Source organism: Buteo buteo, chromosome 19 (genome assembly GCF_964188355.1).
Source record: "Buteo buteo chromosome 19, bButBut1.hap1.1, whole genome shotgun sequence".
NCBI classification, from domain to species: Eukaryota; Metazoa; Chordata; class Aves; order Accipitriformes; family Accipitridae; genus Buteo; species Buteo buteo.
The window spans coordinates 13,129,613-13,151,051 of record NC_134189.1 but is presented as its reverse complement, the minus strand read 5'-3'; the positions used below and the strand labels follow the sequence as shown (position 1 = coordinate 13,151,051).

The following is a 21,439-nucleotide window of genomic DNA, read 5'->3' as shown; positions in this document are numbered from 1 at the left end:
CCCGGTGACATTCCAGCTTGGCTAGGTTTGATCTTTCTGTCTCAATTCCTCTTCCAGGTTTATTCTGTTCTGCCTCTTATATTGCCCACATCGCAGTAGTATCCCAGTGCCTTCCAGTGAGGCATTAAGTGATGTGAGTGACATCTGTCATATATGATTCATTCTCTTGTCTTCTCCCTCAAGGCAAAAGTGTGTGTTCAGTGGAGGGTTTTGACGTGGAAAGGGTATAGTTTGCATTTTTGTTGCGTTTTGAATACGCAGGCTACTGCATGCTGCTCTGAGAAAGGACAGGTCACAGAGGCACACCAGCAGATGGAACAGAAGGGGACAGTGTCGGTGGTGGTCCTTAGCTTCTTGTCAGCTGTTTCTGTCTCTGAGTTCCCCAAACACAAGTCATAAGTTCAAGGCAGAGAGCTCGGCTGTGCCTGAAAGGTGACACTCCGTCAGCCACACTCTTCATGTTTTTGAGGCAGTCTGGATAAGTCAGAGTCGTCAGGCCCTGGTGACAAGGGAGAAAACAACCTGTGCTATAGGAGGCCGATGTGATGATTCCCTACCCCAGACCGCTCATCAGGAGCATCGTCCAGTGCTTTTAAACAGCTGCGGTCACCACGCTGCAGTGACAGACCCCCCCCCACATCACACGAGGGGCACTTCTGGAATCCCCTGAAGGGAGGGAACCATATAAATGAATAATTATCATTGCATCAAAATATACAGCAAAACGAGAGCCTGAAAACAAAGGGGATTTGTCAGGTAAGACGTAGGGACCTCCAGGGAGGCCAATGACCTGATTTTCACGAGGTCTCTCCTGAGCACCCACTGCCCTCAGGACCCACCCTCTTGCCTTTAGGAGCGCCGCTCTCCTCAAGTACTTAGTTCCCTGCATCTCGAGGAATCCAGTATTTAGCCACAGCAGCGTGACCTTCTGGTTTTTGGGTTGTTCGGCGGGTTTGGGGTTTTTTTTTGTAGGAGACTGCCTAATTCCCTTTTCTCACCTGCTCCCCATTCTCCTGCGGTAATTACCGGCCCTCCACCGGGCACACGCCGCCGTAGCTTCCCTCGCCCACCCGCTCCCGGCCCTGCCCCTTGCACCTCACGGCCTAACCTGCCAGGCCTCCCGGCGGGCAGCCGCAGAAGGGCCACATCCTCCCTCCCTCCCCAGGCGCTGAGCCCCAGAGGCGGCGGGAAGCCGCGGCAGCCACCGCCCGCAGCCTGCCGGCCCCGCCGCCTCCCCTCGCCCGCCCCCGGGGCCGCCGCCGGCGGCGCCGAGGGCCTCGGCCGGGGCAACAGCGGCACCTGGCGGGCGGCCGGCGGAGGCGCTGGCCCCGGAGCGGCGGGGAGCGGGGCGGCGCCGCCGCCGGGCCCCCGGGCGCTGAGGGAGGGTGGCGGCGGTTGTGCCGCCGGCGAGGTCTGGCCCTCGGCCGCTCGCGTGGGCCCGGCCCGGCTGCCGGTGGGAGCGCTCGCTGAGCCCGTCCCGGGGGTCGGTCGCTGGCCCACGCCTGCCGGAGGTGGTACCCGTGCTTCGGTGGCGAGGGGGGCCTCGCAAACGGCCCCGGAGTCCCCCGGGGCGAGGGGTGCTCCACGAGGAGCCTAGCGCTGGCGCGTCTCGGCCCCCCGGGGGTCCCCGGGCTCCCTCTGGCGCAGGTGAAGCCCCGGGTGATGAGATGCAGGTGGTGCGCCCAGCCCCAGGAGTCCCACCGCGTTGCCCCGAGGAGGGCTACTGCCCCTCCACACCTTGTACAAAGGCTGCCCTGGGTTTTCTCCTGGCAGGAAATTCCTGACGCAGAAGGACAAGGAAAGTATCTTCACCATGGACCACTTCCCTCTGTGGTACCGCCGGGCAGCCGAGCATCCCCCCGGGAGCTTCATCTACAGCATTGTCTCAGAAGACGATTCAGGTAACCCCAGCCTGAACACCAGAGCAGAGGAGAGGGGAAGAGAAAGCTTTTCACATCTTGCATCCCACGCCGTGCTCGTCCCAGTCCCTTTATCGCTGCCTCCTGCCTAATGGGAAGTGCTGAGACCTGGTCTCTAGGCGTTATTGTCCCACCAGCGTGGAGGCAGAGGGGTCATGGCCAAGATACTGCACACAGCAGAAAGACAAAGCTACAAGCTGTGGGGAAGGCAGTCAGGGCTGCGTAACATAAGGTTGCGGAGGAGGCAAAGGACACATGGGAATGCGGGGCCTGGGTGGACCGAAGGATTTAGGGAGGCAGGGGGTGGGGAACCACAAGGTAATTGTGGGGCTGGAGAATACGTGAACCATGACAAAGGGAAGGGAAAGGCATCACAGAAAGAATTAGATACGTAGGTGTGACCAGGCCTGGGAGGGAACATCGTCAGGAGAACTGGATGAAAGTAACAGCTAGGACCGATGAGGGATCAGCAGGCACTCAGTCAGGAAGTCTAAGTTTAGAGGGTGTCATTTTTTTCCATCACCGCTTCCCATAACAGGAAAGGATGGGTTTGTTATGGAAGATGGTAGAGGAAAAGGGAGCGTATTTCCATAGCTTCCTCTTGGTGAGGGTGTCTCATTGGTCTCCTGTCCCATCATACTACTAGACTATGGCACCTCTTGCCCAGCTAAGGAGCTCAAACACGAGAGGTAAGCAAGAAGTGGCTTTTCAGGGTCTCTTGCTTAGGGTGTTGGTTCCTGTGAGTTTGCAGGGCCAGCCAGGACCACCTCAAAGGCTGGAAGAGAGCAGAAGAGCCTAGAAAGAAAAAATCAAAACAAAATACTCATGTGAGACTCCTACACAGAAGGCAGAAATCCCCTCTGTGCTTCTCCCTGGCCCCTAGCACTCCATCTCTGTCACAGAGCTCAGCGCTTTAGCTGTTAAAGCTTTTTGTGGCGCAGTGGTGGGAGGCTGGTGGGTGGGAAAGCAAGTAGCAAAGAGGAGAAAACCAGACTGGGAGGCAAGAGATGAACCAGGATGTAAAGGGAGAGGGGTGGAAAGAGAAAATACTTGAAACCTTCCACAAAAGCCTCTCTCTGCCCAGCACCCTTACATCTCACTTAAAAGGCAAGTGTGGAGAGAGGGGGAGGCATGGCAGGAGGGACCTTTTACTCCCCTGACGGCATTCGCTCTTTGAAATAGAGCGTGGGTTAGAAAACCAGGCAGTGACACCTTGTGGGGCTTCCTAGGGCAGCCATTACCCAGGCCACAGTAGTCAATGATGGCTTGAACATTGGGGTAGTGGCTTGATGTGGCTTTTTTAGAAGTCACAGGTAGTTTTGCATGCATAAAGACAGAAGACAAGCAGCTGCCACTGTTTTTTGTATTATATGGCTGTTGGTCAGAAGCTTCAATCAAGTCCAGGACCTCATTCACCTGGAAACCCTACAGACACACTGTAAGAAGTAGTACCTGGCCCTGAAGACCTTATGCTCTAAACTGTAAGGGAGATGAGCAGCTGGGCTTAGAGAGACTGTGATCCATGAGATCACACAGTATGCCTGTGAAGAGCCAGGAAATAATCCTCAGTGCTTCTGAGCCACAGTGCTTCACTGTCAGAGCAGAGTCCAGGCCCTTCCTTGACATCCAATGAAGCAGGGATGCCCCACCTTTTTGCCCAGAGCAGACTACCCAGTTTCTTATTAAATTCTTGATGATTAGATGCTGAAGTCCCCCCTTCATGCTTTCCACGTGACCCAGTACATGCCCACTCTGTGACAAGGGGTTTTCATGGCAGATGTACTTGTCATCACATAAGAGAGAAGACCCGAAGACCTCCCTGTTGGGGAAGAAACCAGTAGGGAATGGCTGCAGGTCATCAGAATAATTAATCCAGGGTGCCTCCTTCCAGTGTCCAAAAGTCTCAGAGAGAAGACAACAGCAGGGAAAGCTCTGCAAGTCAAGTAGAACTGTTCTTGCAGCCCAGAACTCTCATGTGTTGGGTGTTTGGGTTTTTTTGGTTTGTCTCTTTTTTCTAGGGTTGCTAAGTGTATTTTGCTTACTTGTCTCATCCTAGGGAGAGCAAGAAATTTGGGGTTCACCATAAAAGCCGGATTAGACTCAAAGCATGTGAGCATAAGTTGTCTGGGTATTTGTTTCACAAGGTCTTTACTATTTCTGGCATCCTTGAGCAAATTAATCTGGCTTCAGTCCAAAAAAAATGAGTCAGAGACTCCAGGCTAAACTGTGGTAGACACAGAATCATGCTCAGGACACACTGGGTACCAAGAAGAGTGATGAAGGCAGAAATGGAAAGCAGTAAGAAATGCTGGAGCTCTTGGGAAGGAAAGAATCCCTGACCCATCTGTCTGAGCAAGAGATTTCCATGCAGCACGCGAGGAGGGAATCAGTTGCAGGCTAAATCGATCATGCTGACCTTCAAACTGTCCCCTGGCAGTTCCAAAAGAGGTGCCCCAGCTGAAGCTAATCTAATCGCTTTAAAAAAACCACAGAAATGGAATCTGTCACATGGAGAATTACAGTCTGAAACAACTGCACTAACAAAGAGAGGGGAGGTGGGGTTCAGTTGCTTAAACCTATATAGCCATGCTATTTTAAACGCCCTGTGGGAGCTGAGATCTGCACGGGGCTGGCAGATGTGACACAGGACCTACAGGATGCTTAAAGCAGCAGCAAAAGGATAATCGGGAGACCCTGGGGCATAACAGAGTTTATGCAGCAAGGTCCCAGAAGACTTTGTTTCTAAAATGGAGTGCACCCTGGAAGTGCTGTGTCTGTCTCTCCAGTTTGTAGTGCTGGCCTGGCTTGGGTAACAGACTTAGGCATAAGTCTGGCCTTTGCTGTGCAACAGTCGGTGTCCTGCTTCTCCTCTGTCTACAGAGTTTAGCTGGTGCATGGAGCAGAGCAGCTTTTTGGCCTAAGAGAAGCTCTACATGCCCCAAATGGGGGAGGCCAGTCCTTTACATTTTATGCTGAGGATGCTACTTTTATCATGGGCCATTATCTGGAAGAAAAAAAAAATCTACTCATAACCCCTTAGGTTGCTTATGTGTCTTGAAAGATGCAGTCCTCCAAACTCTTGAATGTTTCAGGGTTGAGGCTTATGTACACACTGACCTGGATGTGAAAGTGTATGAGCAAGCTGCTCCTGCTGCATTTTACTCCTCTCTGGTGGTAAGCTAACCAAGCCTGCTGTATTTGTGTCTTGACAGAGGGAGGTGGCCTACCAAAAGTGGTGACAGTGAGCACGGCTGTGGCTGTATCTGTGGATGGGAAGATGGGTATTGCTGCAGGTAGGACATTCTGGTTTCTCTTTTTATCTTGAATGAAATGGTTGCATCTTGTATTGAGAGTGGGAGCTTAGAGCTGTTAGCTTGTCATTCAAGGGAAATGACGGGAGCCACAATAGCTTGTGAAGTTGAAAACTAGGCTAAGCAGAATATTAGGACAGGTACTGAATAGCTGATAGGCTTTTGAAAGGGAAACTGGCTGTCTGAATGGGAGCTTCCCATCTTCAATGCTGGTGAATTTGTGGATTGAGACTATTTCTCTGGAGCATGAGTAGGTTGAGAAGCCCATGCAAGTTTTAAACTGTTTGCAGGAGACACTTTTGGTTTTGGAAGAACAGAACATTCATGCATCTCCATCATTATCTCAGCTGAAAAATAACTTTTGCTGGTGGGATAGGCTTGTTGCTAGATTTCCAAATCAGACATATAGATTGCCAAACTTATCTTTGTATCTGAGCTTTAAACCCCTTTTGGCAGAACTTCACTAGATTCTGCGTCTACTTTTGGAAAATTCGTAAAGCACTTTATTTCCAACAGAACCCCAAAGCTTTTGAAGCTTTACCATTTTCTGCAGCAATTGCTTCAGCCTTTATGGAAGTACAGTAAACTCAGAAGTGAAACAGAGCAGCCATTTAACAAAACAAAGCAACTTTAATCAATAATGCTGGCATCATATCCAGCTTAAATTCTCTGTGTAGGAGTATTGGGATAAGAGAAGAAGTAGCTCAGTGGAATTTTTTTTAGACCTGGAAGCATTGACTAAGGGAAAAGATTGATGGAACAGGTAATGGAGTAATTATCACCAGACACATGCCAAGGTGCAAAGCTGCTTGTGAAAGAATGGTTAGTGTTAATGGCGTCCTGTATGGTGAAAGGAATGACTGAGTAGAATAGATACCAAACAATGACTTTGTTACAGAAGCATCCAGTAGAAAGAAGGCCATACAGCAGTTACCTTCAGATCAGAGAGTCAGCCATTGCTTTTGCCTAGGCTGGGTAGGATACCATGAATGGTCTTCAATACTACTAGTCAGTAAAACTATGGCAGTTTAACTTCATCTGATGAAGCGTTCCTTAATTTCCAAGCTTTTAGTAAGTCCCAGTTGAGCACGGTACTCTTTCATTATCTTCTGGGCATTGAGAAAGTACTTACAAGCTGAAGGGGGGGTGTTATGAAATAGCACTTTTCACTAATATACCACCATTTCAAGCCCAAAGCCAGAAAATTATTATGAAGTCTGTCCAGAGACCACTGTGAAATAGAGATGGTTTCAGTAAAGTTCATGTTAAGTGCGTGCTTGGGTCATAGAAACTGCTCTCGAAACTGATACTAGCTGGCATTGTTATGAATATACCCAGCAGAGAATGAAATAGCATCAAAAGTGTACCCAGGGTCTCTGTGCAGCACTGGAGCATTTTTCTAAGCATGAATTTGGGAAGAAGAAAAACTTTTTTTTTTTTTTTAAATATTGTTTTCATGTTTCTTTTCCTTCCCTTTCCCATTCTGTGAGTTAGAGCAGAGGCACACAAGCAGTTCATCTGGCACTCAGCATAAATACAAGAAAGGAAAGTTCTGGGTGGAAGAGCTGGAGCAAGAAAAAGTGGCAGGAAGATCTGCCCCTGACAGAGCCATTTCTCTGCTGTCAGCAGCACTTTTCACAACCCCTGTGGAGATTTCCACCCCCTCAGTTATGCTGAATGCTGAATCAACTGTCAGTGTGGACACGCTGTGAAGGGGCAGGATCCTCTGCAGAGGGAAGAGGAGGGTGGAGAAAGCAGCAGAGGATAGGGAAAGAAATCATGTTAAAACAATAACAATAAGGTAAAAATTCTGTCATTTGTGGAAATGATACAGAACAAACCAGTTTCCTCACTGGTTTAACCACAGAAGTTGAGACACAGAAATGAATACTCAATTGCTTTTGTTCCTTAAAGGTACCACAGTCCCTGTCACTAGCCTGCACGTTAGGTGACCTGACCAAAAGCATCTTCTGCTTACTTCCACACGTGGTACATACTGCTGGGTGTTCTTCATTCCCCATTTCTTATGTGTTGATGAAAACTACCCATATTTCATCCAAAGTATGGGCTGCATGACAGCACTGAGGGAAATAATTTCTCCCAAAGAGTCCAAAGTCCTTCAGGCCCTCAGCTGTAGCCCCCATTGACTTCAATGGGAGTGCAAGGGTTTGCCAAGGTATGTCCCATCTGCTGGCTTGGGCATAAGTTTACACTATCTTTTGGGGGGTTTCAGGGAGCAAAAAGGTACTATGTCTGTATTACCATTTGCTTTTTTTCTAGTAGTGACTAGGTTCATCATCTAAATCTTTCATACCAGTAGTAATTTAAAAAAAAAAAGGGGGGGGGGGCATAATTGTGGTCACACTACCTGTTGCAATACTATTTGATCTTGAGGACAGCAGCTTTGAGAGTAAGGACGTAGGTCTCTCTTCATCTCTCCTCACACTAATTTAATCATCCTGAGTGGCTAGGACCTGATTCTAGGGGACTTCACCCCACAGCAGAGGCTGCAGCACAAATGATGCTGGGCAGTGCTGCAATACCATCCTGGGTACTGGAGAGAGGTGAAGGAAGGGGAGTGAGCGGAGACACAGCAAGAGGCAATCCAAGCAGAACGGGATGCAGACTGTTGTTATTATTGTTGTTATTCTGATGGCATCAGCCCTCAGTGGGATTGATATCGTGTTTGTTTAGAGTTAGGATACTACCAGATGTTTGGTACCCAGCACTGGTTCCCAGAAAGCCAAATATCTGGGTAGGCTTGTAGTTTCTGCATAAATGCAGTCACAGTTCTGTAAAAGGGGAACAACAGAGACTTTTTAAGTGCCCCTATAAAAGTGCATGTGGTATGAACTGGCCTGTCATTCTGCCACTGATTGTTACTGTCACTTGTTTGACTTGACGGTGCTTGGGGGGGATTTGTAAGCGCTCTGAAATGTTCGCTATGCATGCAGTGAAAAATTAAGCTCTAGGATTTACAGCCATGCCTGTGGGAAGGGAGCACCCTGAGTGCGCCCATGGAGAGGATGCCAATGACAGGGAGCATTGGGCCCCTTTTCTTCTGGCAGCTGAATGGCAGTCCCCAGCCAAGGCAGAGAAAGGCGAACTGGTAAAATCAAATGTCCAGGAAGATGACACAGGTCTGGATGCTGTCAGGGCGTGAGGGAGCAGTCAGCTGGGATTAGAGAGCAGCCAGGCTGGAGGGCTGAGGGCAGGGATGAAGGGGAGTACAATGGCCTCCTTCCTCCCATTTCAGTCTGGCTTAGCTCAGTAGGGAATCCCAGAATGGGTTTGGGGGCAGTCCGAGATGCTCCTCTCACTGTTAGATATGCTGCGCCACACAAGGACAGGTGGGGAGGTAGCCAAATTCAAGAGGGAAAAGTGGTGTCCTCTGCCCTGCCCTACCCACTCCCCTTCTCACCCATCCCTCTCCTTCCCGTGTGGGCCAAGCCCCTGTACCTGGGGTGCAAGGGGGACACGGAAAGGGTTCAAGGTACCTGCAAGTCTCTCAGAGGACATGGTGGAGCCAAGGCAAAGTCCACTTGTGCAAGCTGAGTTGGTGTGGTCTCTTTGGTGGGAAGCCACACAGGCAGACCTACCCCAGCTTGGCTATACCTGTTTCTTTGAATTAATAATATCTACCTGCTATATTGTGCTTTGGCAGTTCAAAGCACTATGCAAACATTAAGTAATGCCTGGATGATTAATTATAATTAATTAGAAGGCAGCTATTCTCCTGGGATGTCAGTCCAGTACCTTTCACGCACACTAACTTTGTTGGAAATGAAAAATAAGGAATTGTGATGGCACTCTCCCCAAGCCAAGTCCTGCCCTAGATAGCACTGTCATCTGCTCCCTCCCGTGAGTCAGTAGCCTGGGGCTTTCTGGTCCTCAGGGGGTGCACAGCAGAAATCACATGTAGTTGCTGACAGAAGCTTTTAGTGATTTAAAGCCCCAGTGAAACTGCTGGAATCTGTGCAGGAGTTTAGCTGTCACTTTAGGCTGTGTATGACGTCTCTTTCATTGCCTGACCTTCTCGCTGTTCAAGTTATGTGGTTGTCAGTTGGCTGCCAGTCCCAATAGGGGCAGGTAGGGGTTTCTTCCCATTATGTTCCTTGCCATGGTTGTCGTGTCTCGGGGATGGGAGACAGCTGATACCAACAAAGCATGAGGCATGCACAGGCTCCATGGTACCCAATAAAACAAATCCAAATGGGCACTTGGGAGATGCAGGTTTATTTTATATGATACCTCTCTTCTCTGTTTATATTCAGAGTTACTTTTAGTTCTTATCTGCAGTGATTGGACCACAGTGAAATCGTTATCCCATGATGACAACAGTATATACAGATGTATTTGGGGAGAGTCCTAGGCAAGCTTAGAGAAGGGGGAGAGAAGAGAAATAGTGTCTCTATTTTACAGAGAGGGTTTTGGGACACTGAGTTATTAAGGCCAGTATTTTCACAAGAGCTCTGTACTCACAGCAGGAGCAGATTTTCAAAAAAGCTTGGATTTTTTTTCAAAAGTATTTGAAATCAATCAGTCTGAAAAATAGATAACGGGAAGTAATTTTGCCATTATACCGCTGGTTAAAATACAGCCTCTACCAGTCTGATGGAAGCTCTCTGTTTGAAAAGCGATTACAGGCCAGCTCAATGTCTCTCCATCCTCTTCCTTGGTCCCCAATTTTGGCTACCTGCTGTCTGTTACCAGTGAGCAAAGAGAGGACATGCAGGTGGATTTCTCAGCAGTTTTGTTGCTGTGGCATCTTTTCATACTAATCTACACACAATTCTGTATTCCTACAGTTTTGTTGCTTGGGTGGATAAGACATTTTAACCTCCTCTCTAAAAAGTGACAGTTGCACCTGTAGAAGCTGCTAAAATGCATGGAAATAAGCTACAATAGCATAAGCACCTTTTACATGGGAGTAACTGCATTCAAGCTGGAGAATTAAAATGATTTCACTAGACTGGCTCAGGAACCAGTATAACATTACCCATACAAAACCTGAGAGCAGCTGATCTCTTGAATGTGTGCTGCGGTATTCAGAAGGAATACTGCCCCTCTTTTAATGCTGGAGGTTGTGCCAACATTGTCCCAGTGCAGGGACTTCTGTGAGGTCCCAAGGCATGACCCAGGTGCCTTTATGGAAATCGTGGTCTTCCCTGCATCCAGTGGTAGCACGGGTAGAAAGAAGGAAGAATCAGCTCATTTCCAGCCCATCACCTGCTACGTCTGGTTTCTGCCTCCTGGCATTCCCTCCTGGCAATCCCTGAAGCCCAAGCAGTTTCTCAGGCATCCCTTTGATCTGACAAAAAGAGAGACATCTGAAGGGGCCATGCCTTGGAGCTCAGTCATAAAAAGTGTTAGGGGCACTCAGTAAGGCAGAAATGCTAATGATTTTAGTACTAACAGCAGCCATGCCTTCTCTACCTCTCAGGACATCTCTCTGGAGGCCATTCAGTAAGTAAACATTTGGCTGGCCTAAGGGTTGAGCCAATACTCTACAGGCCAGGGTATCAACATTACTCGGTGGCGTTGGTGTGCCAAAACCAGTGTCTTTTGCACCCTTCATCTGTCCCTCTGCCTGCCTGGCATCCATTGCATTCTACTTTACATTCTGAGCCTTGAGGGAGAGACCTGTAAGTATAAAGGCTGCTTTTTGGGGTGTTTCTGGGGCAGACACAAACTGTTCTGAGCCAGACAAAAGTGAGGTGGTTGCCTTATTTTGCACTGGCTCTGATCTTACAAACTCTGCCTTTCACCAAGATTTGGTATCAGTGCTGGGGCCACATGGTTCCCTTTTCAGAGCTGGTTATCCTCCAGCCAGGTCAGTGAGCAGGCAGAAAGAGCAAGCATCTGCCTGCAAAACTCCATATAGGTGTCTCCATGCATAGACAGTAACTGGTGACAAGGGGGTCAAATAAGTTTATTTTATCCTCAAAAGAATGCGAAAAATAGGTATGTGAGACATCTTACATTGCTGATGTCCAGCCAGAGTGGGCAGAATGCTATTTCCTTTTCTTCCAAGGTGTATCTGCTCTCTGCGTAGGCCGTAAGGTCTTCAGCACAGGGATTGTGCCTCCTCCCTGTGTGTGTGGACATTACCTATTGCCTTGGGGATGAGCCTTTGGCTGGGGGAAAAGCAAAGACAATAGCCAATTCTGTAGAATAAATATTTCCTTGTAGCCTCAGCTGAGTGCCAGAGTTTGCACGCTGCACCACTTACCAGGAGAAAAACATTAAGTGAAGCAGCCCACATTTCCTCAGCCCACATGAGCATTGCTTCGCCCAGCACAGAGCCCCCAATATGGGTGGGTGCCTGTGCCCACACTCTGCCCTCACCAGCTGTTTCAGGGTATTTTCTCAATGGGATACCATAACAACTTGTGAGCAATAGGATTTCTCTTGTGGGGTCTGGTCAGGCATCTCTGGGACATCCCCAGTCCTGGAGCCTGTTCCAGGCTGGAGCTCCAGCCCAGAAGCCTGTTCTTGCCTGTGTATAGCAGAAACTTCTAGCCTAAGGTTATCCATCACTGCTGCCTCTGTAGCTCCTCTGATTGCCATGGTTGTCACGCTTGAAGGGAAAAGAGCCCTTGACACTGGCTCAGGAGAGGCTTGCATATAGCTGGATTTTTTAGATTGGCACCCGGCGCCTTTGCCGTGTTCCCTTTGCTTGCAAATTATTTGATATCATTTTAATTCTGAGCCGAATTAGAGCAGTGTGCGGGTTGTCATGGCAACCATTTCCTTGTGCCTTTTGGTCTGACTCATTGCAGACAATTACTCTCGCGCTCCAGGATTCACAGATGTGATAGGAGAAGAATCATGTGCTGGGCTTTCAACTTTTTTTTGCTTTTAATTTCCTTTCCAGCCTCTCTTGCATTAACTCCTACCTAGCCAGCATCAGCAGGGACCTGAATCTCTGCCCAGGACCACATGGGCCCTTGGGACAGCATTGTATGTAGACTGTGTGTAGATGTACAATGTGTGAGGGGATTTGTGCATATGTGTGTGTATTTGCATGCACAGTTTCTCTGCAGCGCGTTGTGTGGCTGAGATACCTGTCTGTGTGTGTAACTAGGGGTGTGCACAGACGCATATACTCACAGAGCGATTTGCACTTATTCCTGTCTGTGATGGAATGGTTTCTGTGTATGCACACAGGTATGTATGTGAGTAATCTGTGTGAACATGGAAGTGTACTCAGAGTGTAGAGTCTGTCAATATGCACTGAGTATTCAGGGGGACTGACAAACTTCAAGGGTCATGAATTGGCCAGGACCTTCCATTCAGAGCTGTGTGAAGATCCACCGACTGCCAAGCAAGTGGCATTAATACATCTGGCCAAGTAGGGTGCAAACCTAAATCTTGTGTGATTGCAAGGCCAGTGCATTGCCTCTCTTATGTGTGTCCCCCCACAACAGCCTGCATCTATGCATCTAAATTGTGTGGAGGAAAGCAGTGCTGTCCATGCAAGGACCATAGCCTTCACATAGGTATAATTGACGTCATGACCTGTGTTAGGACCTGTAGTTCAGCAGAGGAGCAAAACACATGAGAAGATGCTGAAAGGGGTTGCTGAAGCAGTCTGTAGGTGTAGGGATGAGGGGGTAAATATTACAGCAGAGGAGGTTATACGAAATGTCTTGTGGGATGGTTTGGCTTAAATTCAGCCAAGTCTGAATTCCCGAGTTCCTCTTCTCCTGCCCTACCTATCCACTTAAGGCACAAGGCACAAATCTCCTCGTCATAAGGCTATGTAATAGGACTCCTACTACCAGCCCTTTCCCTTCATAAGACCTTTGCTTTTCCTCCTTTCCCTCACTGGGATACCCAAGTCCATTCACAGGACCATAGGATAATTCTGTTTGGAAGGCACCTCAGGAGGTCTCTAGACAGCCTCCTGCTCAAAGCAGGGTCAGCTATGAGCTCAGACCAGTTTGCTTAGAGCTTTATTGCAATAATATTCACAGAAATACTCCTTGTTCCTCCCTAATGATCATATGCTGTGCTCTCACTGTTTGTACCATGCAGAGGCTGTACTGATACCCATTATTCTCTTTTTCTCTCCCTATCCTTGCTCTGCATGAAAACTATCAGCAAATCTTCATGCGGAGGTGCTGGATGCAGGGTAGTTTGCCATGGGTATGGGCCCACTGTTGGGTGGCGAGGCATAGAGGGTGTGAGAGAAAAGGAGATGTGAAAGGTGGCCATCCTGCTTCTGCCTGCAGAAGAGCTTGGCTGGGAGCCCTTGCCTGGAAGCCCTGGGAAGCATCAGGCAGTGGGAAGGCAGGGTAGAGATGTTGGCGGGGGGGGGGGGATAGGCAAGATGTGGACATCTTTGCTTACCCAGGCAGAGCATGTGGAAGGGTGGTCTGCTGCTGGCTCTTGGCACTGCTTTCACAGGCAGCAGGGCAAAGTCTGGAGTGTGAAGAGGGAGTATTTCAACTTTCAGGGACACTGTGGAGCCCACATTACTGGGAGGAGTCAGTAAATGGCAATGCCTGATTCTGTTGCCCTCCATCTGTCTGCCACCACAGGCAACTGCTTAGGCTCCTTAAGCTGGCACTGCAGAGAGCCTACGTAGAATGGAAAAAGAACAGACAGCAAAGAAAGCTGTGTCTTAGAGGTCAGGAAATGTAGGGATAAAGTGAGGATTGCTTACAAATCAAGCTGAGTTAGACCTTCCAAAGGAGATTAAAACAAACAGCAAAAGATGCTTCAGCTATTTGGGGAAAAAAAAAAAAAAGAGAATAAGAAGTGAGGCCACTTCTGGGCAGTAAGAGTGAAGTCAAGATCAAGGAGACTATAGTCTGAGCCAAACCCAAAGAGGACTCTGCACCCAAGTTATGTATATGGACGGCAATATTGTCCTTGGGGAAAGAAACAAGCTGACTACTGGGAATAAGCAGCTGAAGCTGCTTAGTGCACTCACAGTGCTGGGCCTGGGAGCTCTGCAGCCTCAGGACAGCTGGCATGTGAAAACACAGGCTTATAGCAAGGATTTTTTTTTCAACTCTACCCTCAGTGGTGACTCCATGTAGACTGGAAAAGTGAAAATTCAGCAGTTAGGGTTAAGGAAGGGGGAGAAATAAATTTGTCGGTCTCAGACCTGTAAGTGTGACCTCTGTAATGTTTGTAGCACTTTAGAGGAGATCTTGAAGGAAAGTATAGTTATTACCAAGCAGTTAGGGGGAAAGGGAGTCAGACAATATAAGTTTGTCAATGCCAGATCACACCAGACTAACCCAATAGCTTTCTTTCAGATGGTTGTTTTCCTGGAAGGCAAAAGAAAATTCAAAGGTCTCATCTCTGTATTTCAGTAAAGCCCTTGATACAGTGCCACATAAGAAACAACTAGTTAAACTGGAGGAGATCAGGAAAGGCAGAGGAGTTGTAAGGGGCAGGGAGGTAGAAGTCAGTCTGGGAAGATGGCAGCAGCAAGATCACCCCTCAAAGTCTAGCAAAAGGTTACTTGTAGCACTCCCCCGTGGTCAGCCAGTAGTCTTTGCTAACAGCCAGTAGTCTTTGCTAACAGCCGGTAGTCTTTGCTAACATTAACCTGAGACCCTGACTCAGATAGCAATAGGTAGTGAGGCAGTGTCCTGATGATTCAACACTAGAAGGCATTGCTAGTACAGGGAAGGACCAGGATATTGTAGAGAAAGCCTTATCTGACCTTGGCAGGAGTACCAGAAACAGAATGAATTTTAGTAGTACGACAGACAAGGTCATATGCTTGAGAACTAATATTAGAAATCTTTTGTAAGCTGGGAACTCTGTGAGATCTGGTGGAGAGCACAGCAAGCAGGACTAGAGGCAGACCTTGTCTTCTGGAAACTGTTGCGCCCATTTTGCCAAGTCTTAGTGAGGATCCTCAGTGTAGGCTGTATTGCCCCCTGATGCCCACATAAAATTAGGGAACCTTTGTCATCCACCAAGTTCCATCCTGAGATCCTTGCTGAAAGGCAGCTGGGTAGACTCGGTGGTAAACATATCCTGAGAAAGCTCAGGAGAAAAATGCTGAGAGCTTCTGTGTTAAGTGATGGTAGGATGATGGCAAGAGATAGTGTGATGCAGTTGTGGATGAAGCAAATGTTGTCCTAGAACGTACCTGGAGAGTTGATCCCACTGGGGATGGGGATGCTTTGGTGCTCCTACCCAAAGCCCTGTGAGTCCTCTCCTCTAGTTTGTGTTACAGTTTTGGCCGAAGGAATACAGGCTGAGACAGGTACAGACAGGACAGAAAGATGATGAGAGGAAAGGGAAGCGTGACTTCATGGGAGGAGCCTGGGAGAACCCAGCTTGTTTAACAACATGCAACCAAGGCTGAAGCGGATAGGATTGCTGTAATAAATGCATCTTGGAGGAAACATTTAAACTAAAGCACACAGTTTGTATGAAGACAGTGTAATATAGATAGGCCATGAAAATATTTAGGGTGGAAAACTAGAAGAGGATTTCTAGCCATTAGGCTAATGTAGCTTTAGCCAGAATCTGAGGTAAAAAGACAAATGGGTTTAAGCTGAAGCTTGAAAAGTCTGTAAGAAGGTGGTGGTGCCTTGAATAGAATGAGGTGAGACTGCTAGCCTGCAGTCCCATCTCCATCACCAGGGAACAGCTGAAGTCCCTTGTATCACCATGCCACAGTACAATTACCAGCAAGCAAGCGAGCCGTGGGGCAGTCACTCAGGGCACTCCCTGTTCACCACGGCACTCCCTTGGGGTACAAGGCTGGGCCTTTTTACCATATAATTCACACACTCTATGATTTTAGTCATGACTGAATAAAAATATGCTTGCTAGTGCAGCTGAAAGCCACAGCATAGCACCTGGAAGGCCAGAAGTTAGGGCTGACCTAAACCTCTCTTTCAGCCTTTGACAATGTGGTGGTTTCTCTTGTTTGATTTGGGTTTTGCAAAATAAAGAGGAGTGAGCAGAGAAGGCCCTGCTTATGATAACAAGCCTTTAAAAAGCAGATGGGAATGTGGGGGCCGGTGTGTTTTGTGGCAGCTGACAAGTGACAGTTGAGGAGATCAGAGAAGGGAGAATCTGAAAAGCAGCTGGTCAGAGGCAGTTGCTGAGAAGGGGATGATCAGTCACAAGAGGATGAAAATAAAGGGGAGAGAGAAAGAATAACTGGGGAATCAAAGACATTTATGTCCAGTGGGAGAGATGTGAAAGATAACCATATGAGACCGTGAGTGGATGAGAAAGTAGAGACTGCTAGAAGAGGACCATCAGTTTAAATAAAGGGCTAGATTTTTCTCTTACCAAGAATTGCGTAAATCTGGAGACTCTTGTTTAAAATCCAGTGAATTTATACTACTATAAAGGTGGTTATGAGTGGGATCAGAACAGTTTCCCATAATCCGGCTCCCTCAAAATGACTTGTAGGATCTTGCCCTAGGGTTTCCATATGCCTCCATCTTTAAAGTAGGAAAAATGCTCACACAGCCTAGGCAGTGTGTTGTGAGACATGGCTGGTGGGGAGGTGTAGGAAAAGGTGATATTTACTATTGTATGGCAGTAGTTGGGTAATATCTGTAATACAGAGCACAGATTTTGATGGATGAGGAGCATACTCTTAAAAGGAGGAGGGAAAACAGGAAAGAGTGCAACAAAAGGCTACAGTATTGCTCCAGAGGTGGGAAAATGCTTTACAGCAAAAGACTTAATGAACTCAATTTGCTTATCTTGCCAAAAAGAAGATGGAGAGATTATTTCATTAGAGTATAAAGTACCTTCACAGGGGGAGATACTGGTTATTGAACATTTGTTTTTTTAATCTAGGGGAGAGAAGCATAACAAAAATCCTGTGACAGGAAACCAAACGGATTCAAATGAGATGTTAGCATTCACGCTTAATAGTGAGCATGAATAGTTATTGTAGTAAGGCACCAAGGGAAAAAGGGGGGGAGGTTCATCTCTTGAATATTTTTTAAATCAAACGTAGATGCCTTTCTGGAAGATTCACCTTAGCTGCACATAAACACTCACTGTTGGACTCTCTACAGGATAACTTCTCTATTTTCTGTTTCATAAGCTAAACAGATTGAGCTCTTTAAGCCTTTCACAGCAAGGCATTTTCTGCCACCCTCAAATAATATTTGTGGTTCTTTTCCACACACTTTCCAAGTAGCGTGCGATATGCAGAAGGTCAGACTGGATGATCTAAAGTCCCTTCTGGCCTTTATACTCTGAATCTCTGCCTCTGTGAATTCATTAATGTTTCCAAGCTCCCAAAGAGCTGCCAAAGGCAAGCACTATAGAAATGCAAAGCATTGTTGTTACTCTGGATATTTCCCTTGAGCTTTATGCAGAGCTGGTTGAATATCTCAGTGTATCGTCTGTGCGTATTTCCTCAAATGAAATACCTGCATTTGTCACTTGTTCGGTGCCCTTTATGAGTTGATTTTCTGCAGCTGTTCTAACAAACAAGTTTATTCCCAAGTTAGGACACAAAAAAAGCAAATGTGAAGGGCCAAATCTCAACTTGGAGCCCCAAGCAAATAGTGGCATGTTGTTGTACTGGCCCAGAAGCTCCACGCAAGGCAGAGTTATTCTTAGCTTTGCTTTCTCCTTGGCTCCAGGTGCCCTGCACATGGCCTCTGCCTGGCTGCAGCACAGTGCCACTGTGGGAAGGAGAGGTCTAGCCCCTGTTGGTTGCTTCTCTCCAACCCTCTAAAGGGAGAAAAGCTGTGATGATGCTCCCTTGTCCCCAGATTTCCAGGGCTGCTACTGATGTGGAGAGCTCCCCAAAATGACACAGGAAATCTTTATTTACTTGCACTCCATTCTGTAACCATACTCGTCAGGGAATGCTTATTCTTTTGTATGTATTGCACAGTATTCTCAGAGGGAAGGCTTTCTGGTCCTCAGAAATCCCATGCTAGGACTTGCACTTATCTAATCAGAGAGTAGAAGCTGACCCTCTGACCTGTGCTTCCAATCAGTGCTAGCAAACACTGTTCAAGCCAGCATAGCAAGCTGCCGATGAACAAGATACTGAGGAGGAGTTCTAATTTATGTATTTTACATGTTTTTATATAAACATACGTAATTACATGTTTATATATATGGTGTTATATGTGTGTGTGAGTAGATATGTATGCAGGGCAAATGCATTTGCCAATATCAAATAATCAAATAATAATCAGATTATAATAATCAAATTGCAGAAAATCACAGCCTGCTCCCAGATAATTCATGAACTGAAAAAGCCTAGAGTCATTGGATGAGTGTGTTGGCTTTGGTTTTTTTTCTGCTCTACATTTCTGGTATTATATGAATTGCTTAGTAGTATCTGTGTGCACTTCTCTACCTACATGGCAAAATTAGATTAAACTATGTGTCATAGACACCATACTGTTAAACAATAATGGTGATTCTCTTGTGGCACATACCTTTGAGCAGAACAGATGCCTCAGCTGTTATTGGATTAAGAATGTCTGGGTTCTGCTCCTGGCTTCCATCTGAAGATCGGTTTGAGTATAATAGGGTGGCCGAGTATAACAGTGTGAGTATGGTGGCACAAGAGTTTGCTTGTGGCGGGGTTTAACATCTTTTGTGGTTCCACAAGCATCAGGATGAGCTTTTTTTCACAGGAAGAGTATGTGATGAATTGTGTATGCTTAGCACTGGAAGTGGAGAAGAGGGGAATTTAAACTTCTTAGCTGTGTGTGATAGACCTCGCCAGTGAACAGCTGGTGGAGAGACTCTTTTAGCTCTAGGGGTGACAGCTTGTGTACTTGGGGGTGCAATAGGATTAGATAGCAATTTCCATTCATTTCAAAATAACCTTGCTCAGGAGGGTCAGGAATCTGGAGATGTAGGAACCCATAGCTCACCATTTGTTACTGTAAGTTTTATTGAACATTATGCTCTAATTAAAAAAAAAAAAGCTTTTGGAATCAAATTTGACCTGAATATAACTCCGTTGGCTTCTGCGTTCTTACACTAGGGATTAATTTGGCCCTTTCTACTTTTATGTAATGAGCTGATTGCCACAGTATCTTATCCTTGTTACACAATCGCCCTTGTCTGGCTGTGTCCCTGGAGTACTCTGTGTGTGTGTTTCTAGATCTAGGGTCTCACCTTGACTGACTGTATTTAGTCCTACAGCCTCACCCCAACTGCAGGTACATGCTTGCCTAGGACTTTGATATAGTGTATGTATGTGTATATATGTGCATTTTCATTCCAAGTTCAAACACTCTGTACAGACAAGCGTACACATATGTGAGAATTCAGGGACTTTTTCATTTGACTGGCTGTATCCCTGCAGTGTTTGCTTTTACAAGGGGTACGGGATAGAGGGAAGGTTACTATCAGAGATCTCATTTAAACAAGAAGGAGCATAGGAAAATACATTCTTTATTATTCTTCTGTAACAACAAGCCAGAAATATAATATACCTTTAAAAATTTTCTGTCTCATGCCAAAGAAACCTCCATTCAATCATTTTAGAAAATCTTGTTGCTCTCCTTCAAACAGTAACAAAAAGAAAAAGAAATTACAAGTGCCATCTGTTCCCTGCAAGAAATGTGCCTGCCTGTACTACAGGTGGGTGTGTGGGGAAGGGCAGCAGGGGGAGCAGAAGGGGCGTTTCTGGTGGCCCTGCCAGCCCCTACATCGCCCTGGCACATGTTGGACCTGCCTGCCCCAGAAAACCATTTCCTGAGGGCAGGCATCTGCCTGTGGCATTGGTACGCCTGCCTGTGGCATTGGTACGCCTGCCTGCAGCAAAGGGTGCGTTCAGGGGGATTCCCCCCATGCCTAGCCATGCCTGCAGGGGGAACAGGAGCCCCTGTCCCCACACACCAGAGGAACCCATTGCCTGGGCACAAAAGGAGCACTGGGTCTCATTCTGTATCCAGCATCCCACAGGAGAGCTTCATTTCTGACCACACTGCGTACCATGTTCCCTAGCGTGCCTGTGGACAGTGCAGCAGCTCGGTCACACTAGGGCAGCCTGTTTTCCAGGTGTGCTAGGGAACAGAGTAAGAGCCTGTTTGCAAACAGTAGTATAAAGTGGGCATTTCCCAGTGACCCCTGTTACTCTGCATGAAAGAGGACAGGTCCTTGTCCTTCCAAGCCCAGTATCTGCTTTCCAGTGGGACTCCCCATAGCAGCCAGCCTTCATGTTTCTCAGCAGCTCTCTTTTCTCCCCTTTCCTGTCTTCTCCTTTCCTGGGTGAGTTTCTAAACATAGCAGTCCCTTGTCTAGGGTTGAGATGAATCCAGACTTTCTGCCTTATAAATGAAAACAAAAAGGAAAGGATGGGCAAGGTCATCATCAGTCCCACAACACAAGATATAGAAAATATTATTAGCAACAAAGAAAAATTGGTCAGGGTAGGAGGAGGTCATGGGGAAGGTGCAGGGAAAGGAGGTTTTCAGCCCCCAACCCCTGCATTGTCCTCCGCCTCCCTCCCATTCATTTTACCTCTAGCCTATCCCCTTAAAAACAATCTCTCTCTCACTCTATTGCTCACTCACACACACACACATACACACACACACACACATATATAGATCCCATTTGTTTTGTGCAATATTTCACCATTATTTGATGCAAGTAAAATATAGATCTATAAATATACCGCTCTGACTCAAGTCCCATTTCAAGTATGATTGCGGAGTCCAGTATGGTAAAGGGAGAAGTTCCCCTGAGAGGGAGGTTGGGGAGAGGTTTGGATCCAGCAGGCAGAGTCTAGTCCTGGCTTGCTGGGAATGTGGAGCAGCAGTAACACGCATAAGGAGTCTGCAGTGCACCAGTTCTGCCCTTCAGATTGGGCTACAGTTGCAGCACATGGGATGGTTGGAGTGGCTATAGAGTGTATGGGGGAAGAGTCCTTCCTCCTCACATCTTGTGAGCCCTCCTCCTCCTCCTCTTCTCCACAAGCAGTGTGCTGGGAGTGGGGTACAATGTGTGTGCACACTTGTGGGTAGACTGCTTCTCCCAGTCCCTCCAGGGCAGCCTGGTCTTCTGCTTCCTGAAGAACAGCCTCCCCTGTCCCATGTATCCCTGTGTCAAAGGGAAGTCATGCTGAAACAGTCCAGAGCATCCTGTCTCTTTGCCTCTGGTGGCCCTGGGTAGGCCAGGAGGGATTTTGCCACTCCAGACTTTGATTAAAGACTTGGTATTTTGTGCCCACGGGTCAGTACAACCACCTGTCTGGGACCAGAAGGGGGTGAGAGG

General features: G+C 47.4%; 1 protein-coding gene across 1 annotated transcript in view; it reads left to right on the top strand.

Moving 5' to 3' along the window:
• The window catches only part of CACNA2D4 (calcium voltage-gated channel auxiliary subunit alpha2delta 4), a 130,819-nt gene that overhangs the window by 57,494 nt on the left and 51,886 nt on the right, over positions 1 to 21,439 (top strand). Inside the window, exons 27-28 of the mRNA XM_075051148.1 lie at positions 1,774 to 1,901; positions 5,132 to 5,212. Coding sequence (XP_074907249.1) covers positions 1,774 to 1,901; positions 5,132 to 5,212 — 209 coding nt within the window. The remainder of the gene's footprint in view (positions 1 to 1,773; positions 1,902 to 5,131; positions 5,213 to 21,439) is intronic.